General features: G+C 60.4%; 1 protein-coding gene across 5 annotated transcripts in view; it reads left to right on the forward strand.

Moving 5' to 3' along the window:
* The window catches only part of CDH23 (cadherin related 23), a 322,391-nt gene that overhangs the window by 2,902 nt on the left and 297,569 nt on the right, over positions 1-21,920 (forward strand). For all 5 annotated transcript variants that reach the window (XM_062214575.1, XM_062214574.1, XM_062214573.1 and 2 more), the window contains exon 2: positions 703-780. In XM_062214575.1, coding sequence (XP_062070559.1) covers positions 703-780 — 78 coding nt within the window. The remainder of the gene's footprint in view (positions 1-702; positions 781-21,920) is intronic.

The raw sequence follows: 21,920 nt of genomic DNA on the forward strand, positions 1-21,920 counted from the left end.
GGGCTCCACCGAGGGGACTCAGGGGGCTGGCGTGGAACATGGGCCCCAGCGGCGGCAGAGGCCTGTCAGTGTGAATATCATTCCGGTTTATTCTGCGGGATCAGCTGGTGCTTGCTTCTCGCTATAAATTCCGCTGAGTGCGGGCCCTGCTATGGCTCCAGTGTCCCCGCGGGGCCAGCATTTGGTCTGGGACCCCCTGACCGATGGAAAGGTAACACATGCCCGGGGCGGGATTGGAAACTGGGCAGGAGCCACGCTTGAAATGCAAAAAGAAACAGGCGAGGCTCCCTTTCATCACCCCTTTGATTCAGTCCCACGCACTGAAAATAGCATCATGGCGGTGCCACGCAGGCAGTGCGGTCGGCTAGTGCGCTTTTGCACGCTGGTCTTTTTTTTTTTTTTTTGCACAAAGTCTTCTGAACACCCGCATGTGTGGGATGCTCAGAGTGCCTCTCAGGGTGCACCAGGGCCAGAGCCGCCTCCGCCTGGGGGCCCCGCTGACCTGCAGCCCGACGCTGCCCTCCTGCCTCCTGCCGCTACTCCCCACTTGCCTTGGGGCAGGACCAGGGGCCTGGGAAGTGGACACTGGCCCCGCACACAGGCTCAGAGCCCGCTGCAGCCCCACTGTGTACCGCCCTAGCAGGGAAAGCAGGGAGCTGGCGAGCCGGTGCACGGGTGACACCCCTGTCCTCTGCCTTCCAGCCCAGGTGAACCGGCTGCCCTTCTTCATCAACCACTTCTTTGACACGTACCTGCTCATCAGCGAGGACACGCCTGTCGGTGAGTAGGCGTGGGGCCGGTGGGCACGCGGGGTGGCACGGGGGTAGGGGGTCGCGGAGGGGGAGTCCATCTTCCACCCGTTACTAGACCATCTTCCAGAGCGCTCCTCGGACCCTGCTCACGTGCTCTGGGGATGGGACGCTCAGCGTCCCCGAAGGTGGCCTGTTCCAGCAGAGGCGAGTGTGAAATGTGGACGTCACTCGGCTTGCAGTGCACGCGCCCGTGGGCACTTGTGGAGGCTGTTGTGGCGGAGCTTGTTCTGTGGCCGTGTGCACCTCTCTGATTGCTGCGTTGCCTGCGCCGAGTATGCCTGGTTTTGTCGTACGACCAGAAGCATCCTGTGCCTCCCCACCCCCCTAGCTTGAGACATCCAGGCCTGCTGGGCCCAGCTTCCAGGTCTGTGTGTGTTCACCCTTCGCCCTAGCTCAGCTGTAGGGACCCCAAAGCTTCCCAGGAGATGGGGGCTGAGTTGCAGGTGTGTGGCTGGCCGCTGTGCTGGGAGGAAGGTGCGTGTGTCTGGGGGTACGGGGCAGACAGCAGCACCTGAAGAGGTTCTTTCCTCTCCACCCCTGCGGATGCAAACCCCTGCCCCTCTCGTTATGGGGCTCCTCATGCTAGGTGGGTGAAGGGTGGGAGCTGTGTGCTGGGGGCTGCGGGCGTCCGGAGCAGCGTGGGGCATCTTCTTGAAGCCTCACTTGTAGCTGAAAATGAGATGGGACCCTGGCTCGGAGAGGGGCGTGGTCTTGAGGTCTGTGGCCGCCGGGTCCGTTCAGAGGCTCTTCCTGTAAATCCACGCGGGGGTGCGCGGTGGAGTGGACACGCAGCCCTTCCCAGAACATCTCTGTGGCCTCAGATGGGGGCCTCAGGTGGCCCAGGCCCTGTCCTGCTGTTTGTGGGGGCCCCCTGGGGGAGGCTGTCCTGCAGGGGAGGCCGGGCGCGGCAGGTGTGTGTTGTGGGATTGTCCTCACGGCCGGGACTCCGGTGGCAGCGGTGACGGATCCGTGGGCTGCAGGTGGACGTGAGGGTGGTGATTAGGATCTGGGTGTTCGAGGGCCATCCAGGAAGGAGGTGGCCTGGGACGCGTCCAAAGGCAGAGCTCACCCTGCGCCTGTGGATAGCACCCTTGCGAGTCTCTGGGGAACTCGCTGAGCCGTTTGCACGCAGCCTTCTGGACTGGGTGGGGGAAGCTGGGGGCGCTGGTTTGTTGAACAGCTGTGTCCTGCCCTCCGCAGTGCTGGCATGGCGCCGCAGAGCGGGCCCCCAGCTCGTGTGTGTGGCTGAGCAGGTGCGTGGCGAGCGGCGCCCATCACCGCTTGTGCAGCAGTCGTCAGTATCAGGCTGACTGGGTGCCCCTGGGCGCCAGGCCCAGGGACGGAGGCCCCGGGGCAACCAGACGGGTGGGTAACGAAACCAGGGCCTGGGGTGCTAGGGACTGAGCGAGATGTCTGGTTAAGCTCTGGTAGACAGAGAGGCGGAGGGGTTTTGGAACGTGGTGGAGATCCCAGCAGGTGCACCTTCCGGTTCGTTCTGCTGCTTCCTGCGTGGTCCGTCCTCCCTTTGGGCCTCATCTGCTGGTGGAGACTCCTTTGCAGGGGAAGGGACGGCCTGGGCACGGGTAGGCTGCTGAGGCAGGGGCATGGCCAGCTCCTCGCTGACCTGGGGCCGACTGGCGGAAGTGAAGACCCCTCTGGGGTGAGCAGGGCCCCCACTTGACCCCACAGTGCCGTGCACCGTCCTGAGCGTCCTCTGATGGCGATGGCGGGAAGCGCACCTTGGCCGGTGCTGATCGTGATGAGCCCTGGGCCGTGTGCCCGCCCAGCGAGCCCTCCAGCAGCCTCTGCGCCATTACCTTTGGCTCCGGCTCGCCATCGTCTTCTGCAGACGCCAGCATCGATCGGCTTCCGGGAGCAGCTGCCAGGGCCCCAGCTCTGTTAAGGCTGCACTTGGCAGTCACAGCAGGGGCATCTGTCTAGTGCCGTTGGGATTGATCCCTGGCTCTGGGGGCCATGGGGCTGGGGCAGGGTTGGGGGGAGGGGCTCAGTGAGCTGGAAGTCAGCTCTGCTCTTCTTGCTGGGAGGGGATGGGTCCCCGGCCAGCTCCACCCCTCCCAACTTCTTGCCTGCCTTTTGCATGCGGATGAGGGCAGCACGGGGTGAGGTCCGGATGCAGCTGTTGTCCTCGCTGTGTGACCTTGGGCACAGCGCCGCACTTTGCTCCGTGTCGCCAATGAGGAGGCATTGGAAAGATGGGCCCCTGGGCCTTGGCTTGAGCAGCCTGGGCAGCCCTGCACATTCCCAGGCCCCCAGGTGAAACAGGCCTGGAGCCCCCCACTGAGCACTGGCACCTGTGTGGCTTTGGGCACTACAGAGGGTGGACATACATTCATGTGGACAGGGCAGGCTCTGTGAGTGCAGGCCCTGGCTGACAGCAGCCAGCATACGGTGAGGGTAGAGGCTTCCAGTCCAGGGGACTGGCCTTTCGCCTGCCATGTGGGGTGGAGGTGGGGGTGGGGTCTAGAGATTTGACTTTGGGGCTTGGCTCTCGCTAACCATTTGCTCTCTGAGTCTCAGTATTCCAATCTGTAGAATGGGGGTGGGCTACTCCCCTCAGTGGGTTGGTGGGAAGTTCCCATACAATCCCACAAACTCCAGAACCTCTACACCTGGGATGATGTGTGCACCTGTAGGGAGAGCCTATGAATGTCCAGGAATGGGTGGCGGGGCCATCCTGCCAGCCACTGGCTGAGCTGTGTCAAGGGTCAGGGTCAGGGCCAGTAGCTGGAGGTGGAGCCCAAGCCGGCTGCCAGTGTTGGCTCCCAGAGGCCAGAGCTGTGGGCAGAATGGGTGTCCAGCTCTGGGGCTGACCCTCCAGCGCCTGCTCGGACACCTGGCGAGGAGGAACACGTGGGCCCGTCTGGACCGCCTGTGCGCTGGGCCTGACCTGACTGCTGGAGCCTCCCGGGTCCTGAGGATGGAGCACATCCCAGAGACTAGAGTCTCGGACTCTACTGTGCTGGCCGCACTGTCAAGACTGCGTCCTGAGCGTTTTCCTGCATTCGTCCATTTTTTGAGTTGCTTTAAGAACTGGAGGTCAAGTGTGGCTGTGGGCTCTGTCCATGTGAACGCGTCTCCTGTTAGGGGCGGGGACTCGGACCCACCCTGACTTCCTGAACCTGCCCCCTCTTCACATTTCCGGGAGCGGGCCGGGGGCAGGGAGCAGAGCACGGGGCCCGGCATGGCCACCGAGATCCCGGCGCTATCTCTGCACCTGTCTCGGGCTCCATTTCCTTCTGCCTGATGAGCTACTTGAAGACCATCTCCTTCCAGGGAAGACAGAAGCCAAATGATGTCATTAAGTAGCCTGCTTCCCCAGACAGGGTCCCTGGTCTTGCTTCCAGAGCGAGCATCAGTCTGTATCAGAGGGGGGCCAGCTGTGTGCGGTCAGGCGAGGGCAGAGCCGTGGCTCAATCCCTGGGCAGGCTGGTTGGTGTCCCTACCCTGTGGCCTTGGCTGTGAGCAGCGAATGGCCTCAGCGCACCTGTAGGATGAGGGATGGGCACAGTTCTGCCTCCAAATCTCCAAACACCCCTCCAGTGTTGCCCAAGCCAAGTGCACCCCCAGCCTCCATGCTGCTGAATCTGATGGTAAAGTCTCAGGCCTGTGCCCTTGTAGCAGTTGATTTTATTTGTTTATTTAGAAAGTCAGAGTTACGGAGAGTGGGATAGGGGAGAGAGAAAGTCTCCTATCCACTGGTTCACTTTCCAAACGGCCGCAACAGCCAGCACTGGGCCAGGCTGAAGCCAGGAGCCAGGAGCTTCTTCTGGGTCTCCTACATGGGTTCAGGGGCCCAAGCACTTGGGCCATCTTTTGCTGCTTTCCCAGGCCATTAGCAGGGAGCTGGATCTGAAGTGGAGCTGCTGGGACTCAAACCAGCACCCATACAGGATGTTGGCATCACAGGCAGCAACTTTACCCGCTACACTGCAATGCAGGTCCCAAGAAGTTGATTTTTTTTCCACTCTCTTCTCCTTCTCAGCCTCTGTGCTCCCACACCCCCTCCAGCTCTTGACCCTGGAGGGCACTGGGGCTGGGCTCTCACTTCTTCTCCACCGTCTCACCCCCATGGTGCCCTCGCCCAGCCTCGTGCTGCTACCCGCTACCCTGAGCTGGCAACCCCCGGGCTCCCTCCCAACCCCGTGCTTCCCCTGAGTAAGGGGACCGCCCTGGCCCCAGCCCAGCCAATGCTGCACTCCACCTCCCCCCAAACATCTGCCCCTCCAGCAGCCTTTCCACCCAGCCATCGACCAAGGCCAGAGCCATGCCTGGTCCTTACCTCTCAACCCACAGCCAGTCGCCCTGAAATCCCACTGGGTCTGCCTTTAGGCCTTTAGAAGAGTCTTTTCACTTCTCCATCAATCCTGTCCAGAAGCTGCCGCCTCTGGGCAGCCCTCCTGGGCCCCTCCAGGCATGGGTTAAGGTGCTGCTTCCTTTGCTGTCGAGGGCCGGGTCCTCCCCTCTGCTCGTGCCAGTCGCTCTCTATCATCTTGGACTGTGGATGCACCCAGGTGACTGGGCCGTCTGTGTCCCCAGCCCTGTACCTGGCTTGTGCCTGGAACTTGGGGTCCCTCGGGAAGGAATGTCTGGGCTCCATGAGAGGGTAGGGGACTCTCCCCGCCCCCGACCTGTGCAGGAACCGTGATCATGAGGGAGGGCTGGCCGCCGGGGAGCGGGCCCAGGAGAGAGCTTTCTGCAGATGGCACAGATGCCATGCGTGCCGTGCGTGCGAGTGGCGAGGCCCGCACTGTGCCAGGGCTTGTATTTTTGTCACCCTGGCTGCCCGCTGGAGCTGGATGTGGCACATTTGCTGGGGACTCGAGGGGCACTGAGCACTGGCTGGCCCTGGGGGAGGGAGCAGCACGAGCCTGGCCTGGAGACACAGAGCTGTTACCTCAGCTGCCACCCTCAGACCTCAGGCCCTGGAGGAGGCAGAGTCCCCCTCCCTGCTGCTAACTGCCTCCCTCCCCGAGTGCCTCCGGGAAGGACGAGAGCCCCCAGTTCTCCAGCCCTGCCAACACCTTCTATACCTGGCGCCTCCCTCCCAGCTCGCCACAGTGCCTTTGCTCATTCCGTTCCTTCCACCGGGTGTGCCCCTTTCTTTCCCTGTCTGGTGAGCTCCCACTCAGCGCTCAAGGAGCAGCTCAGGGGTCCCCGTTCCCTCACGCCACCCCTGTGTGGGTCTTGTTGCTGCCAGGAAAGCGCTGGGCACACTGAGGTCGTTTGGAGTTGACCTCCTGTCGGGCTGTTCCTTTTGACTTATTAAGGTGATTAATGCTGACCCTGGAGCGAGCATCTTGGCGCTTATACACAGCGCGAGGGTGCAGAGCGCTCCTGCCAGCTGTGGTTTCTCCCTGCCCGCCCGCGCCCCTGCCAGTGCTGTCAGCGCATGGGCTCCTGCAGGTGCCCGTGACTCAGAGAGGCGACTTTGGCTCCTGCACACAGCGGGACGAGCTGGGCCTCCCCATTGTCTGTGCCACACGCGGGGCCGGGCACAGGGTGGCCCCGGCAGGTATGGATGACTGGCCGACTCCCCTCCCCTGGCCTCCCCATCCCTCTGCTTGTCATCGAGGAGGGTGCATGTGGAGCTGCCATTCCCAGGCCAAGTCCCCAGCATGCCTGAGCGTCCAGAGCTGCGGCGAAGCTGATGCTGCCCAGGCTAATCACCTCGGCAGGTGAATTAGTCTTGTCGGGAGCCATTGCGGTGGGAGTACTGGATTCCTGAGGCTGGGTCGGGCCTGGGCAGCGCCTGGCACCGCGGCCACGCGGTGCCGATTAATCTCTCTGCCAACTCCATCAATGCCCAGCTGTTTCATCTGGACCTGGGGAGAGCAGTTCTCGGGTGGGCTGGCCCGTGTCAGCATCTTGGCCAACGGAGGAGCTGTGCGCTTGCAAACACACCGACGCCTTCCACGGCGTGGAGTGGGCCCTGAGGGCCAAGTGGGCAGCCGATGCGTGGTGTGTGTGTGGGGGGGGGGTGAGGCAGTCGGGCTCAGACTGGAAGGCGTGGAAGGGGCTGTGAGAGGGGAATCTCGCAGGGGTGTGGGCCTTTCTGGGACTGGTCTCTGCATACGGTGCTCCGGAAGGGGCGGGGCCCCCTCTCAGGGCCCTGTTCCTCCCCCTCTCTCCCTCATCCCCCCCTTCTCTCCCTCCCCTCCTTATTTGAGAGGTCGGCGCGCACACACACACAGCCCTTCCATCTGCTGGTTCACCTCCCAAATGCCTGCAAGGGCCAGGGGTCGGCCAAAGCAGGGAGCCAGGAGTCGAATCCCATGTGGGTGGCAGGGATCCAACTACCTGAGCCTCCCAGGGTGTGCATTAGCAGGAGCTGGAGCTGGCTGTTGGACCCTGGCGCTCTGCTTATGGGACACAGGCGTATTAACCCCTACATCACAGGCCTGCCCCCACCCCTGTTTTCTTATTTATTTTTGTAAGGTTTATGTATTTATTTGAAAGGCAGAGTGACAGCGAGAGAGCAAGAGGGAGAGACAGAGAGAGAACTTCCATCTGCTGGGTCACTCTCCAAATGGGGGCGATGGTCAGGGCTGGGCCAGGCCAGAGCCGGGAGCCAGCAGCTCTATCCGGGTCTCCTATGTGGGTACAAGGGCTCAAGCACTTGGGCCACCTTCTGCTGCTTTCCCAGGGGCATTAACAGGGAGCTGGATCAGAAGCCGAGCAGCCTGTCCTCAGACTGGTGCTCAAGTGTGGGATGTCGGTGTCATGGGTGGCAGCTTGACCCATTGTGCCACCCGCCAGCCCCCAACCCCTTCTTTTTTTTTTTGTTTAGTTTTATTTTAAAGATGTATTTATTTATTTCGAAGTCAGAGTTACACAGAGAAGGAGAGGCAGAGAGAGAGGTCTTCCATTCACTGGTTCACTCCCCAAATGGCTGCAATGGCCGCAGCTTTGCTGATTGGAAGCCCGGAGCTTCTTCTGGGTCTCCCACATGGGTGCAGGGGCCCAAGGACTTGGGCCATCTTCTACTGCTTGCCCAGGCCATAGCAGAGAGTTGGATCGGAAGTGGAGCAGCTGGGATTCGAACTAGCGTCCACATGGGATGCCAGCACTGCAGGTGGAGACTTTACCCGCTATGCCACAGTGCTGGCCCCAGCCCCTTGCTTCTTTAAAAGGAAGAAGCCTCAGGGTGAGAAGTATTTTTCTCTTCACACAGGGTTCTTTAGGACTGATATAGACACGAGGGGGCTGTGGCACCCCAGAGCCACTCCTTGGCGAGGGCTGGGTACAAAGCTATGGGAACCCTGGGTGCAGAGGGCTGTGGCTGTGAACAGCCAGTGTGTCTGAAGTCCCAGTGGGCTGTGTGCTCTCTGCAGGCCTGGCTGTCTGTGCAGTGCCAGCTGTGTTAGATAGGAGCATGGCGGGGGTGGGAAATCCTCCCCTTTGGTTGGAATTGAGGTCCGCGCCGGCGGGGCAGGGGTGGACACCAGTCTGTGTTCCCCACCCGCGCTTTGGCCCCCACCTGAAGGTTCCTCTCTGCTAAGGGCCTCTCACTGGGCAATTTGATAGCTACTCTTTAATCCAACGTTCTGCCCATCACTAGCCACGGGCTCAGTTTGCTCGTCTGTAAAGTGGGGACAATCATCCCGAATTCGAGTCTTTGGGTCTCTGAGCCTATTGAGTGAGCAAACTGTGAACTCCCAGGACCGTGTCTGGCACAGGGCACATCCACGCTGGCTTCTTCAGACCCGCTTGCTGGCTTCTAACCCCTGCACGCATGTGTGTCAGGGGACATCGGATGTGTCGCATGGGCTTCCGGCCTCCCTAGGGAGGACCCACCTCTGGCTGGCCAGGCTACTGCAGGGCCGTTCAGGGGCTCTCGGAACTGACAACCAGGGGACCACACCTGGAAGGTGGCCAGACAGTCTGGCCGTGCGCTCACTGTGGCCGCCATGCGCGAATCCTCCCGCTCCTGGCTCCGTGCAGCCGTGCCCAGCTGGCCACGCACACAGCCTGTGTCTGTGCTCCTGCTGTGGGTGTGGGGGCACAGAGTGAGGGGCTGCCCCCACCAGCTGCTCCCAATGGGGGAATCTCCAAAGACAGGCAAGGAGGGGGCACACGAGGCACCCCATGCAGAGACAGCAAAAGCTCAGGACAGAGGCACTATTTGCACAGCACGTGTTAAAATAAACACAGCGTGTGCGACAGGAAGAGACCCGGTCCCACCCAGCCCATCGATGGACCCCGCCACGCATTAGGGGCACGGGAGTACCCTAGTGGGCTTACATTTTATGAATGTCAATGAATTAATTTGTTTTTATTTGAAAGTCAGAAAAAGAAAGGCACAGAGAAAGATCTTGCTAGTTCACTCTCCGAATGCCTATGACGGCCAGGGAAGAGCCAGGCCGAAACAGGAGCCTGGAATTCCATCCGGGTCTCTCACATGGGTGGCAAAGACCCAAGGACTTGGGGCATCACCTGCTGCCTCCCAGGCTGCACATTAGCAAGAAACAGAGTTGGGACTGGAACCCAGAGTCCCAGTATGGGATATGTGTATCTCAAGTGGGGTCTTTACCTGCTTTGCCAAATGTCCATCCCTTATTGTTTCAATTTTTATTTGGAACTAACCATATTTTTTAATAAAGATTTATTTATTTATTTGAAAGTCAGAGTTATGGAGAGGACTAGGCAGGAGCGAGAGAGAGAGAGAGAGGTCTTCCATCCACTGGTTCACTCCCCAAATGGCTGCAAAGCCGGGGCTAGGCCAGGCTGGAGCCAGAATCCAGGAGCTTCCTCTGGGTCTCCCACATGCAGGGCCCGAGGACTTGGGCCATCCTCCACTGCTTCCCCAGGCGCATTATCAGGGAGCTGGATCAGAAGTGGAGCATCCAGGACTCCAACTGGAGCCTATTTGGGATGCTACACTGCAGGCGATGGATTTATCCACTGTGCTGGCCCCCAGAACTAATTTTAGACTTACTAAAAAGTTACAAAAATAGTAGATGCTTTCCCGTTTGCATACCCTTCAGCCGGCAGTGGCGGCAGGCAGGAGAGCAGCACGGACACGGCCTGTTAGTGATAGGCGGTCGTCACTAACTCCCCAGCTCCCCGCTCATTCTTTTCCGCAGGCAGGAGGACTGTCAGCTTCTCTTCTAGCTGTGGCGTCGCGTGGGCAGGTGCAGCCATTCCCAGACGCCTCACCCCGCTGTACCCAGAGACACGTGCGCGGGTGTGCTCAGATTCACCCCTTTATACGGCACACGCCGTCCTGGGTGCTGCTCTGTGGGGCGCTGTTCCTGGTACTGGGGCTGTGAACCAGACAGACAGCAGCCCCATCCCGCTGGGCTGACCCACACCAGCACAGGGCAGAGTCCCGGGCGGGCGGTGGCAGCAGGGGTGGAAGTTCACAGCCGGCAGCGGGGGCGGGAGAGGGAGAGGGAGCTCCAGAGAGCTCCAGGACGGTGGATTGCAGTGTTTGTTTTGGTGCGGACATGTTTTGGCATCCAGGCACAGATTTCTGGAATACACGTTTTCAGAGAACTGGTTGAAAACACCTTGCATTCCCCACCTCTGCTTTCACCCCCAACCCAGGGCGTCTGGAAGGGGCTTTGGTGAGCCCCTGGGGGGTCTCTGTGGGATGGTTTGGTGACCCGTGTTCTGGTCAAAGAGCCCTATTTTACAGATGGAGAGACCAAGGCACAGTTGTGTTACTGTTGGGCTCCAGCTGCAGCAGGAAGGTCAGGGGCACTGCCCGTGCAGCTCTGGGGGTTGGTGGGGGTGGGGCAAACCCAGGACCTGAACTTTGGAACGGAGGCTTAGGTGCCTCCCAGGTACCACAGTCGGGGGGTGGGGAGAGTGCCTGAGTGGGGGTGGGGTCAGTGTAGCTCAGAGGCTGCAGTGGTCAGTGAGGGGGTGGCTGGGTCTGTGCAGCCCAGGGCCCTGGGGCCTCGGTGCCCTCGCAGAGCCAGACTTCTCCTCTGTCTTTGGAGAGCTGGGGGAATGACTTGCAGAGCCCCAGTGGTCCGACTGCTTCTAGAGCCCTTGCCTCCTCTCTGCCTTTCTCCAGGACGGCACAGTCCCGCCCCCACCCCTGCGGGCAGTAGGACAGACAGATGCCCCCTCTCGGTGGTCCTGTGGGCTGCAGCTACAATGCCACTGCTGCTGACCACGCCGCAGCACCTGTGAGGGCCCTGTGGGGGCGTGGGAGGGACAGGACAGCAGGGATGACGGGGAGGTAGCCCCGGTCCTTGGTTCCATGCCCCTCAGAGTCCACCTCAGCTCCCTGTGTGCGTGTCCCCACTGACTCCTTGGAGCCGCTGGAGAAAGTGGGTCTCCCAGCTCCCATTTTGCACGTGAAGAAGCAGGGGCTCAGAGAGGTTCTTGAGCTGGTGCTGGGTCACACAGCTTATCTGGTTTGGAACTTGGACTTGAACACAGTGTTGCCTGACCACAGCCTGTGCACTTGACCACAGCTCTGGGCTTCTGCATGTGGGTCTTTGCTTTGAAGGAGTAGAGGGGAGAAAGAGACCCAAGTAAGTGACCAGCTGAGCCCAGCATGCAGGAGGCCGGGACTCCAATGCTGCTTGGGGAGAAGTCCTTTCTGTGCATAGCACCAGGGAGGCTTCATGATGGAGGCAGCACCCAGTGGCTGGGTTTTGCCAGGTTGAAGTCACAGGGGTGGCATCCAGAAGAAGGTTCTGGAACAGGCTGGCTGGCAGTGGGGCAAGCCGTTCGTGGTGTGTCTTGGGTGGTGGAAAGGGACTGTTGTGGTTAAAAATAAAAATAAAGTAGTAATTGTTTAGTCCTTGCCTCTCACTAGCTTGGGTGCCTGCCGGATCGGGTTTAACGCTCACCATAATGGTGTGAAGTCTGTCCCACTGTGATCTCTGTGATGTAAGCTTGCAGCCACTAAGCCAGCTGCCCGAGGACCCTGGCTGAACGCAGCAGAGTCAGGACCGGAATTCCAAGTGCGGAATCTCCACCAGGTCGCTCTCAACCTGCTCTGCTGCGGGGGGTCCTTCTCTAGTCTCAGGGGCCAAGAGTTCACCCTGGGCGGGCGCTGGCGGGCCCCTGGCCTGGCTCTGCCCCGTGCAGCTGTGTGAGCTGGGGTGAGTCTGATTCTCTGCCCAGGCCTCACTTTCCTGTGACCCCGAAGTCCCTGCTGACAGATGACTCGGGGCAGGGAAGAGGGCTGGAGCTGACATCAGCTCACTCACTCGTGTGTCCACGGCCATCCAGCGACCCGCAGTGGGGGCCAGTGGGGGTCTCGGTCTCTGTGCTGTGGCTGTGTGCACTCTGGGGGCTGGCAGAATAGCCTGGCTCAGCTGTGCAGCTTGGTGGGGGGAAGCGGGGGTGCGAATATGCAGCCATGCGGGAACGCCTGGGCTCCCCGGGACCCAGCCGGAAGTATAATTTACAGGAGCTGAAATCCCTCCAGCTGGCCGGGGAGACCAGGGCAGGCTGAGCTGACTTTGAACCTGTCATCACTCCCCTTGTCCAACTGTTCTTTACACGCCCCAGGGGACCTGTGAGCCCAGCAGTCCGGCGAAGGCTTGGCCTGGGCAGGAGATCAAGTTCTTTTGTCAGTCCTTGACCGAGCAAGGGCGTGGACATGGGGAAAGTCAGCACTCAGGGCAGCGATGTCCCTGGGGCTCCCTCCTCCCGGTGCCTGCCTCTTCTTCCTCTCTCCGTCCAGGCTCACTGCACTGAGTGCCGGGAGTGGGCACGAGGCACGGGTTCCATTTCAGCTGTGGGGCCACATTCAGGTCCCTCAGCCTCTCTGAGCCTTGTCGTCTTCCTCTGGAAACGGGGCTGGTTATTGGTGTCCAGCCAAGCTCACGGGGAGCTTGTGAATGAACCTCGAAGATGAACTGGCAAAGGTAGATGTTGCTTTTATTGATCAGTTTGTCTTCACGTGCCTCCTCCTCCAAGGAGCCCTCTTCTTCTTCCCTGGCTACTTGACCTCTCTCTCTGCTTCGGCTGACTCTGTTGGAGAACGGGAATGAGGATCGGAGGGTGCAGTGAGGACTAAGTTCGTGGAAGCCAGGTGCTCGCCACACCCATAGGTGCTGACGGTTGTAGTTATTGTTGACTTCAGCCAGGGAAGCAGCTGCATCCCCTGTAGCCCAAGCCCCCGCTGCTGACGTAAGTGTTGGGTGTGGCCTGATGCACTATTGGTTCCGAGGACATGCTCCCTCCAGGTGGCAGAGGCTCAGGGCCGTCCCACCTCCGGCCCGGCCAGAAATCACCATGGAGCGTTTAGATGAGGAAAGGGACTGCCTCGCATGCAGTCGGAGCTGCGCACCCACCAGCGCCAATGTCAGACCCGGAGGTCTGACCCCTGGGGCGTGGGCTCGTGCCCCAACTCTGTAGCCTCAGTTTCCCCAGCCTGCAAGCCCAGGGCTCTGGGGCTCTCCCAGTCCTTTCCCTCCAACTCCAGGGGGTTTTCCAGCCACCTGCAGCAGGTGCCAGCCATGTCCTCGGAGTTTGATTCAGGAGGTCCAGGGCGGGCCCGAGAATCTGCATTCCCAGTGGCTGCAGTGGCCTGTGGACCCCGGTCGGCGGGAGTCCTCCATCTTCCAGGCCTGGTCCTTTCTGCCGCCCTGGGCAGGGTCTGGGCTCCCCGAGACCTGCCTCTGGCCTCCTGACCTTGCCGGCCCCCTGCAGAGGACGGGCCAGTGTCTCCACGCCTCAGTGGGGACACATCATGGGCAACAGATGTGTGGGCCGGGGCGGGAGCGTGGCGTTCTGCTCACCGCTGCCCGCCTGCCTGCCTTGTTTACACGGAGTGGCTGCACACAGCGGACATAATCAGTCCTGACGGCCTTCATTAAAAGCGCAGGAGCAATTTACAGTCAATTAAGGAGAAAGGAACAGCTTCCCTCTTCAGGAGCGCCCCCTGCACCTGCCCGCAAGCCAGCCCTGCGGGAGCTGTGTCTCAGGTGCGAGAGGAGAAGGGAAAGGCAGCGCTGTCCTCAGAGTCGCGCCCGAGGGTTGGCCCTGCCCTGTGCAGGCAAGGCCTCAGTGTCCATATCTGTAAAATGGGGCTGGTCCAGCAGTCTTTGCAGACGGTTGTGATTGCGTAGTGAATGACTGAGTGTGGTGAGCACAGAACCAGGTGCTCAGAGGCTGCAAAGGTAATTCCTGTTCCACCTCGGGACACCCCCCCCCACACACACACACAGGTGCACAGGTGCTTTCTGAATCAAAAGGCTATCCAGATGTTGCCAGCCCAAGGCCCACCTGAGCCTAGCTGGGTCCCTCCCGCATGCTTTTTTTTTTTTTTTTTTAAAGATTTATTTATTTGAGAGTTACAGAGAGAGGTAGAGACATAGGAAGAGGTCTTCCATCCTCAGATGACTGCAATGGCTGGAGCTGAGCCAATCAGGAGCCAGGAGCTTCTTCTGGGTCTCCCATGTGGGTATAGGGGCCCAAAGACTTGGGCCACCTTCCACTGCTTTCCTAGGTATATTAACAAGGAGCTGGACCGGAAGTCGAGCAGCCGGGACTTGAACCGGCACCCATATGGGATGCCAGCACTATAGGCTGGGGCTTTAACCTGCTGTGCCACAGTGCTGGCCCCTCTCCCTCATGCTTTGACACGGGGGTCCAGGCAGGGAACGCTGCTCTGGGCCCGTCGCTGACCTTAGCCTGGGATGGGAGAGTCGATGGCCCCTTCTTGGGCCGAAAGGCAAGTCTGGGAAAGTGGACATGGTGATGAGATGAAAGTAGCTCCATCAAAAGCCGCAGCGGGGGTGGGATGGCTGTGTGTAACGCCCGCCTTTTTTGATAAGAAACATGTCAATGAAAAAAGTAGCACCACTTTCTACTCCAGAAACAGAACTCTCTGTGCCTGTGTGAGAAGTGGCACAGAGGAGGCCCCGCTCTGCGATGAGCTCAGGGCCCGTGTCGAGGAGACAGGCTGCCCGGAGCCCCGGGGCGCTTGTCCCGGCTCCAACCTGGAGCCTTGCTCTGGGAGATGACAAATGGGCTGAGACACGTGACATGTGGCACACGCTCAACACAGAACCTGGCACACCGTCAGGCAGCAGACCCCAGCCTGCCCTCGCCCAGCTGGCCGGGGCCTTCTCCTTGCTGGAATCCAGTGATCTTCCACCAGGAATGGTGAGGAAGGGGACCAGGCCCACCCCTCTGGCCCCTTCCAGTCCTCACCGCCTGGGAGGCGGCTTTCCCCGCACCTGTGGGTGGGGAGCGTCGGGGCTGGCCGGCCCCAGCTCTGCTGCCAGACTTCCCCGGTGCGGAGAGCAGCACGTCCACTCTCTTGGCACAGGCACCGCGCAGATGTCCGGAAGCCTGGAGCCGGAGATCAAAGGCGTCTTGTGTTGTGTGTGCAGCCCGAGGTTTGCCCGCTGGGGTTCCCTGTCCCTTCTTTGGTCTGGGCACTGTCCTCTCCCCAGCAGCTCACCTGCTACCCCGGGCCTGCTGGGGTTTCCAACATCGGCTGCCTCTTTTTGAAGAAGGGGTGGTAGACACTATCCACCTGTTACCCTCCCTTCGGAGCCCTCATAAGAATATTTTCTTCGGCCGGTGCCATGGCTCACTTGGTTAATCCTCCACCTGTGGCGCTGGCATCCCATAGGGGCGCCAGATTCTGTCCCGGTTGCTCCTCTTCCAGTCCAGCTCTCTGCTGTGGCCCAGGAGGGCAGTGGAGGATGGCCCAAGTGCTTGGGCCCCTGCCTGCACCCAGAGACCAGGAGGAGGCACCTGGCTCCTGGCTTCGGATCGGGGCAGCACCAGTCTTGGCAGCCATTTGTGGGGTGAACCAATGGAAGGAAGACCTTTCTCTCTGTCTTTCTCTCTCACTGTCTATAACTCTACCTGTCCAAAAAAAAAAAAAGAATATTTTCTTCAGTTTGTCTGTTTGAGAGAAAGGCTTTCATTAAGCACCACACATAGCATTTCTGTGTTGGGAGCAGCTTTTAGCTCTTATCACCCTTATAATGATCCTGTGAGCAAGGTACTACTATTCCCAATTTGTAGATGGGGAAACTGAGGCCAACAGGGTATCAGTGACTTGCACAAGGTCATAGAGCTGGCACTTGAACTTGGGCCGCCTGGCACCCGTGCCCATCCTCTCAGCCGAGGTGCTCTCCCTGAGGCTGTGTGACCAGCATGGGCACAGCGTCCATTAATAATTGAGCACGAGGAGGTGTCAGGTTCAAGGGAGCATCCAAAAGTTCACGGAAAATGAAGCGAAAGGAGGTCTGTGTGCAAACAAGGTCAAAGCCTGCCCACAAAAATGCAGATTATGAAAAAAAAAAAAAACTATGCATGGATTTAAAAAATTTTATATCAAAATAAGTGAAAAGCTTAGTTCTGTTTTTCCATGTGTGTTGTGAGGCCCCTTGCAATGGGCTCAGCGTTGTACGGAACCCTACAGCCGCCCGGCAGGTGTTCCTGTCGCGTGGTGGCAGATGTGGAAACCACGCTGCAGAGGAACCATGAACTTGGCCATGGTCAGAGAGCCCGCGGAGCCACGACCTCCATCTGGGGCAGTCTGGCTATGTGTCCCGCTGCAGGGACACAGAAGGCAGCCAGCGGTCACTCCCCGGCAGGTCCTGCTGCATGTCCTGAGCTAGGTGTGACCAGGACTCGTCCCAGTGAAAGCAAACCCGCTCAGCCCCAACTGTGGCACGTACGAGGTACAGGGGCCTGGGTGATCAACTCATCTTCGAGCTTCTGGGAGAAGCCAAGGGAGTGGGGGAGGGCATGGGGACGGTGTGGGGTCAGAGACTGATGATGGCGCAGGACAACAGCTCCCCTCGTGGGTGGCCGACAGTTGGCCCGGGCCATGTGCTCCCCTGTGCTCCTCACTGCCCACAGCCAGCTCTCCCTCCCAGTGAAGCCCCACCCTAGAGACAAGAAAGCAAGCCATGTGGGGTCGCCATACCGAGACCCCTGACTTCGGCCCCTCCTCTGCTGTGTTCTGACTGTGTCCCAACTGTGTCCCATACATTAATTAGAGGAGGGCCAGGTTTCACTTGCACCCCCTTGGTCCGTCCTCACAGCAGCCCGGGGGGAGGGCACCGCGGCTCTGCGTGCATTTGTTTCAGCGTGGGTTTGCCCTGCACATGGAAAAGTAGAGAGCCACGTGTCCAGTGTGGCAGCCCCAGCCACGTGGGGCTATTTAAATGCAAATGAATCAACAGTCAATACAAACCGTCATGTACACTGGCCACACACAGGTGTCCCAGGGTCACGTGTGGTGCGTGGCGATGGTGGCAGACAGCGTGGACAGAAGTGGTGGCAAATGCCGTGGCCATGCTGGCAGGGAGCAGCTCTGCATTGCAAATGAGAAACGGAGACTCTGCCGCCTGCTCAGGGCCACTCAGCCGGGGACGGCAGCTCCCTAGGGGACGCCTGAGCTCTTGCCCACTGTTCTCGAGCTTGGCTGTCAGGGCCCGGGCTCGAAGGACAAGGAACATTCCGTCCAGGTGGCCGTGTGCGGAGGCACTTGCGGTACAAGGAGGCGGCGTGACCTCCCCAAGGGCGAGGGACTGGAGCGCCTGGGAAATGCAAAGTGGGGGCCCTGAGCCACTTGGCGGCGCCACCCAGCTGCCCGGCCCCCCGCCGGGCCAGCTCGGAGCCGGGGCTGTGGGCGAAGCGCCCGCCCCTGGGCCAGAGGCAGCCCTGCTGGTTATGAATTTTTACAGCTGTTTACCCGACGCTGTTCCATCCAGGAATGAAATAACTCTCCCCACGGCCACTATGAATTCCTCGCTTCCCTGGGACAAAAACAGCGCCCGTGATTGGAACATTGTCTGCAGTCCTGTCAGGTAGCGGCAGTGAGTGACAGGTGAGAGAAAGCAGCCGGCTGAAAGCCATTACCCTCTTACTTCCGTGGACTTGGAAAAATAGTCATAAATTAGTGCCGGCTGCTGAGCGAGGGGAGAGGGAAAAACACAGAAAAGCAAAAAACTCCTCCCTGGCAAGTCGTAATTTTCCTCCCGGGCTGGGAGGAGCAGGGCGTGGAGACGAGGTGTGCGGGAGAGCCTGCCCGAGGCTCCTGCACCACGCCCCTGACATGGGTCCCCGCCTGGTGGGATGGCCTGCCCGGTGTGTCTGTGTGTGTGTGTGTGTCTGTATTTGCGCATGTACTCTTGTGTGGGCGTGTGCCGTTCCCTGTCCTCATGCCTGTATACAAGTGTCCCTGCCCCCATGTGTGAGAGTGCCCGAGAGTGTGCCCACGTGGAAGTGTGCCTGTGCGCGTGCGTGCACGGATGTCTCTGTGGGAGAGCCGCGCTTCGGAACAACCTGTCTCCTTGCACGGTGTGTGCGCCAGGATGTGTGACTTCACCTTTAGCTCACACTTGGCCGCTTCTGTGCTTTTGTGGTGACTCACTTGGCGAGGCAGCGAGGGGGACGCGGTGTGTGTGTGTCACAGGGCACCTGGGAGGTCCCAGCTTGCGACGTGAGTGGGGAGCCGCAGGCCAGCTGTGAGCCCTTCAGGGCTGTGAGAGCCACAGTCGGGGTTACCAGGCTTTAAGCAGGAGTTGCTGGGCACGAGGCAGCGTGGCTTGGCGAGCCCCTCCGGAGACCCCAACCCCTGATCCGGGAGCACCAGCTCTGTTTGTTGTACAGACAGAAACGTGTGTGCTTGAAGGAGCATCGTGTGTGGGCGGCTGCCGTGGCCCTGCGACACAGTGGGTATCAGAACCCTCTGGAAGGCAGGCCAAGGTGGCTTGCATGCCCCGGCCCCAGGGTGTCTCGTGTGGCAGGTGCAAGGCGGGGCCTGAGAGCCTGGCTTCCTGGGGTGCCGCTGGTCCGGGGAGCTGTTCTGAATCTCGGGCGGACACCTTTGACAGGTGTAACGGGTCCCTGTGGGTGGCTGGGCAGGGGAGTGCGGGTGCTGACTGCTGGGATTCTAAGCCGGATTCTGCCACCTGTGTGCTTATAGGCCAGGCACTTAACCTCTCTGTGGTTGGTTGTCTCCTGTGTGAGGTGGGGTGGGACTGGTCGCCCAGCACAGGGCTGGCTGGGGAAACCTAGAGGAAAGCAGTTCCGTGCCAGGCCAGGACCCTGTGGCTTGGCTGCTGCTGTTACCCCACCGTGCAGTTGAGCTAACCGAGGTTCGCGGCAAGTGAAGGCAAAGCTGGGGGGAGCCCAGGCCTCGTGACGCCCGCAGCCTCCACGCCCCCCTCTCCCCTGGCTCATGCTCTTCCCCTGGGTCGTCTTTCCCCGCGCCCTGGGTCCTCCCCTGGCTGTCCGTCTCCTGAGCCTCCCCTTGTGAGAGGGGAGGTAAACTCTTACTGCTTCCCTCTCAGCGAGAAAATGAGGGCGACACAAACCCCGATGGGCCAGCTCTGACCTCTGCCCCCACCCACCTGGGACCCGGCCCCTCTCGCTGTTCCACTGAAGCTCCTGGCCTGCCTAGCCCTCAGCTGTGTGGCAGCAAAGCCAAACCTGAGACTCACCTGTGGCACCTGAGTCGGGGAAGTGGAGGCGTTGCTGAGAGAGGAAAGCCTGGTAAAAGGTCACACATGCTCACACACATGTGTTCACACACATGTGTACCCACGCAACCACACATGTGCACCCACACACCCACACATGTGTATCATTTGGGAGGGAGACTTTAAGCAGGGTCCGAGGGGTCTCGTGTGCCCAGGGAAGGAGAGGGTTTGAAAAAGTTATGGCCAAAGGGACGGTGTGAAAAGTCAGGGACCCCGGCAGGCGCCGCGGCTCACTTGGCTAATCCTCCGCCTGCAGTGCCAGCACCCCGGGTTCTAGTCCCGGTTGGGGCGCTGGATTCTGTCCCGGTTGCTCCTCTTCCAGGCCAGCTCTCTGCTGTGGCCCAGGAAGGCAGTGGAGGATGGCCCAAGTGCTTGGGCCCTGCACTCACATGGGAGACCAGGAGGAGGCACCTGGCTCCTGGCTTCGGATCAGGGCAGCGCGTTGGCTGCAGCGGCCATTTTGGGGGTGAACCAATGGAAGGAAGACCTTTCTTTCTGTCTCTCTCTCCCACTGTCTAACTCTGCCTGTCAAAAAAATAAAGAAAAAGAAAAGAAAAGAAAAGTCAGGGACCCCTGGACATGAGCCTTGGTAATGGTGAGCCACAGCAGGTTCTGAGTGGAGTCCACGCGGGGCCTTGGAAGCACTGCTTTGTGAACTCAGCCCAGACACTCACAGCGGCTCCTGCTGTCCGCGTGTCAGTGCTAGACTTCCTACCCGACCAGCCTGGCCTGTGTGATTGCATCTACTTTCCCCACAGAGTTCTTGAGGTGTAATTGACGTGTGCTAGTCGGCACCATTCGCAGTGCACAGTGGGTAGGTTTTGACACAAGTGCATGTACCTGACACCATCGCCGCGGTCAAGACAGAAGTGTCCATCAGCCCAGAAGTTGCCTCCTGACCTCTGCACCCCCCTCCCCTCCCCAGGCAGCCACCAGTCTACCTGCTCCATATGTCTGCGTGTCCCCAAATGTCACACAAGCGGGTCCTCTCTCCATCTTCATCTCGCTGCAGGCACCTTGTCATGGACATGGGCGGCTCCTCCGTGTTGCGTCCTAGCCTGTTGTAGAGATGCTCACCCCTTGTTTATCCGGGAAGCCCCGGAGACACACCCAGACTCTGCAGTTCTGGGTAAAGTGACGGTGGGTGCACCTTGTAAGCACACACACCTCCTCGTGGGGGCGTTCCTAGGCGTGGGTGACTACATCTGTGTGTACCATGGCAGGGTGGAAGTGGCCGTATTATAGACTGGTTGGTATGGCCTAGCTTCTTGGGCTAACCCAGCTCGCTCTTGACCTTGATGCCTGGTTTCCCGAGCCACTGCTAGTTTCTCGAGCCATTGTGTGCCACCGGGCTCCCGCTCCCATCTCGCCCCTGGGCTGGCACACACCGAGGCCTGCCTGCAGCCTGTGTCATGCACAGACCTCCGGGCTCTCTCCGCTGTGTTCGACCCCACACAGCTCTCACCACTGGGGTCCCGGCTCCTCGGGCCCTCCCTGCTTCTCCCCAGCCTCTGGGTGGGTTCCTTCCCAGGAATGTGCCCTTTCTCCTTGCACGTGCTCTCCGTGGGGCTTTCCCTCCTCCATTTGCCCCATGGTCACTGCCAGTGAGAACTGGGTTGCAAGCCCCAGCCTCCTCCCTAGGCTCCAGCTGTGCCCTGGCAGCTGCGCCAGGACAGCTGGAGGTACCTGCATCCCGCGTATCCCCATTGCACCTGCTCTTGGGACCTTTCCTAGGCCTGCTCACTCCCTGCCACTGCCTACCCCAGGGCCTTGCTTGTGCCCTGCCTGGGCCCTGGGCTGCCTTTCCTCTCTCTCTTCCCTCGAGCCACCTCCTCTCCAGGAAGCCCTCCTGGAATTCCTTCCTCGGGTCTGTCGTCTCACAGCCTGCAATAGAGCATGGCCCCTACCGTGTGGCCCCGCGATAGCCCTTGTGCACCTTTCCTCCCTCAGCAGGCAGTGACCACCCAGGGCTCCAGGGTCACTCCTGGCTCATGGCTTTGTCCCCACCCACAAGTTGCCTGGAACACACACAGGACTCGGGAAACGGGGCCGATCTGGTGTCAGGACTGGACTCGCGGCTGCCCCCGGATGCATCCTTAGGCAGCTCCAGCTCCGTCTGCATGGCACGGAGCCATCCCAGACCCCCGGCCAGCTGGCCTCCATCTGGATGGAGCCAATATGATGCCCGGGCAGAAGACCGCAGGCCATTTGTCCCCCCGCCCTGTTCCTGGGCAGTGGCCCCAGGGCTGTGTTGCTGGCTCTCGGTCACACCGCTTCCTTCCAGGCCCTGCGGCACAGAGCTGGCCGTGGTTGCCACGCCCCTGGCTTGGTCTCTCTGTGCTACATTCCCTCCGCGTGACGTTGCTGGTGCTGCTGGCTGGCTGGCTGGGCCCTCACCGACCGACCCTGGCACGCACTGCCCACTGCCTGCAGCGCTGGGCCGGGAAGCACACGGACACGCAGGCCCTGGCCCCAGACTGCTCGATCCTCACCCTCTGGCCATGGAGTTCCCGCCCCCTGACTGCGCCGCTTGTGCTACGGTCCAAGGTGGAGGTCCTGACACAGCCGTGAGTGGCAGGCTGGTGCGGGGGCCGCGCCGAGGACTCCCCGTGCTCCGTGCGTGGCCCCCGTGTCTATGAAGCCTGCTGAGTGGTAAAAG

This window comes from Lepus europaeus, chromosome 17 (genome assembly GCF_033115175.1).
Source record: "Lepus europaeus isolate LE1 chromosome 17, mLepTim1.pri, whole genome shotgun sequence".
Taxonomy (NCBI): domain Eukaryota; kingdom Metazoa; phylum Chordata; class Mammalia; order Lagomorpha; family Leporidae; genus Lepus; species Lepus europaeus.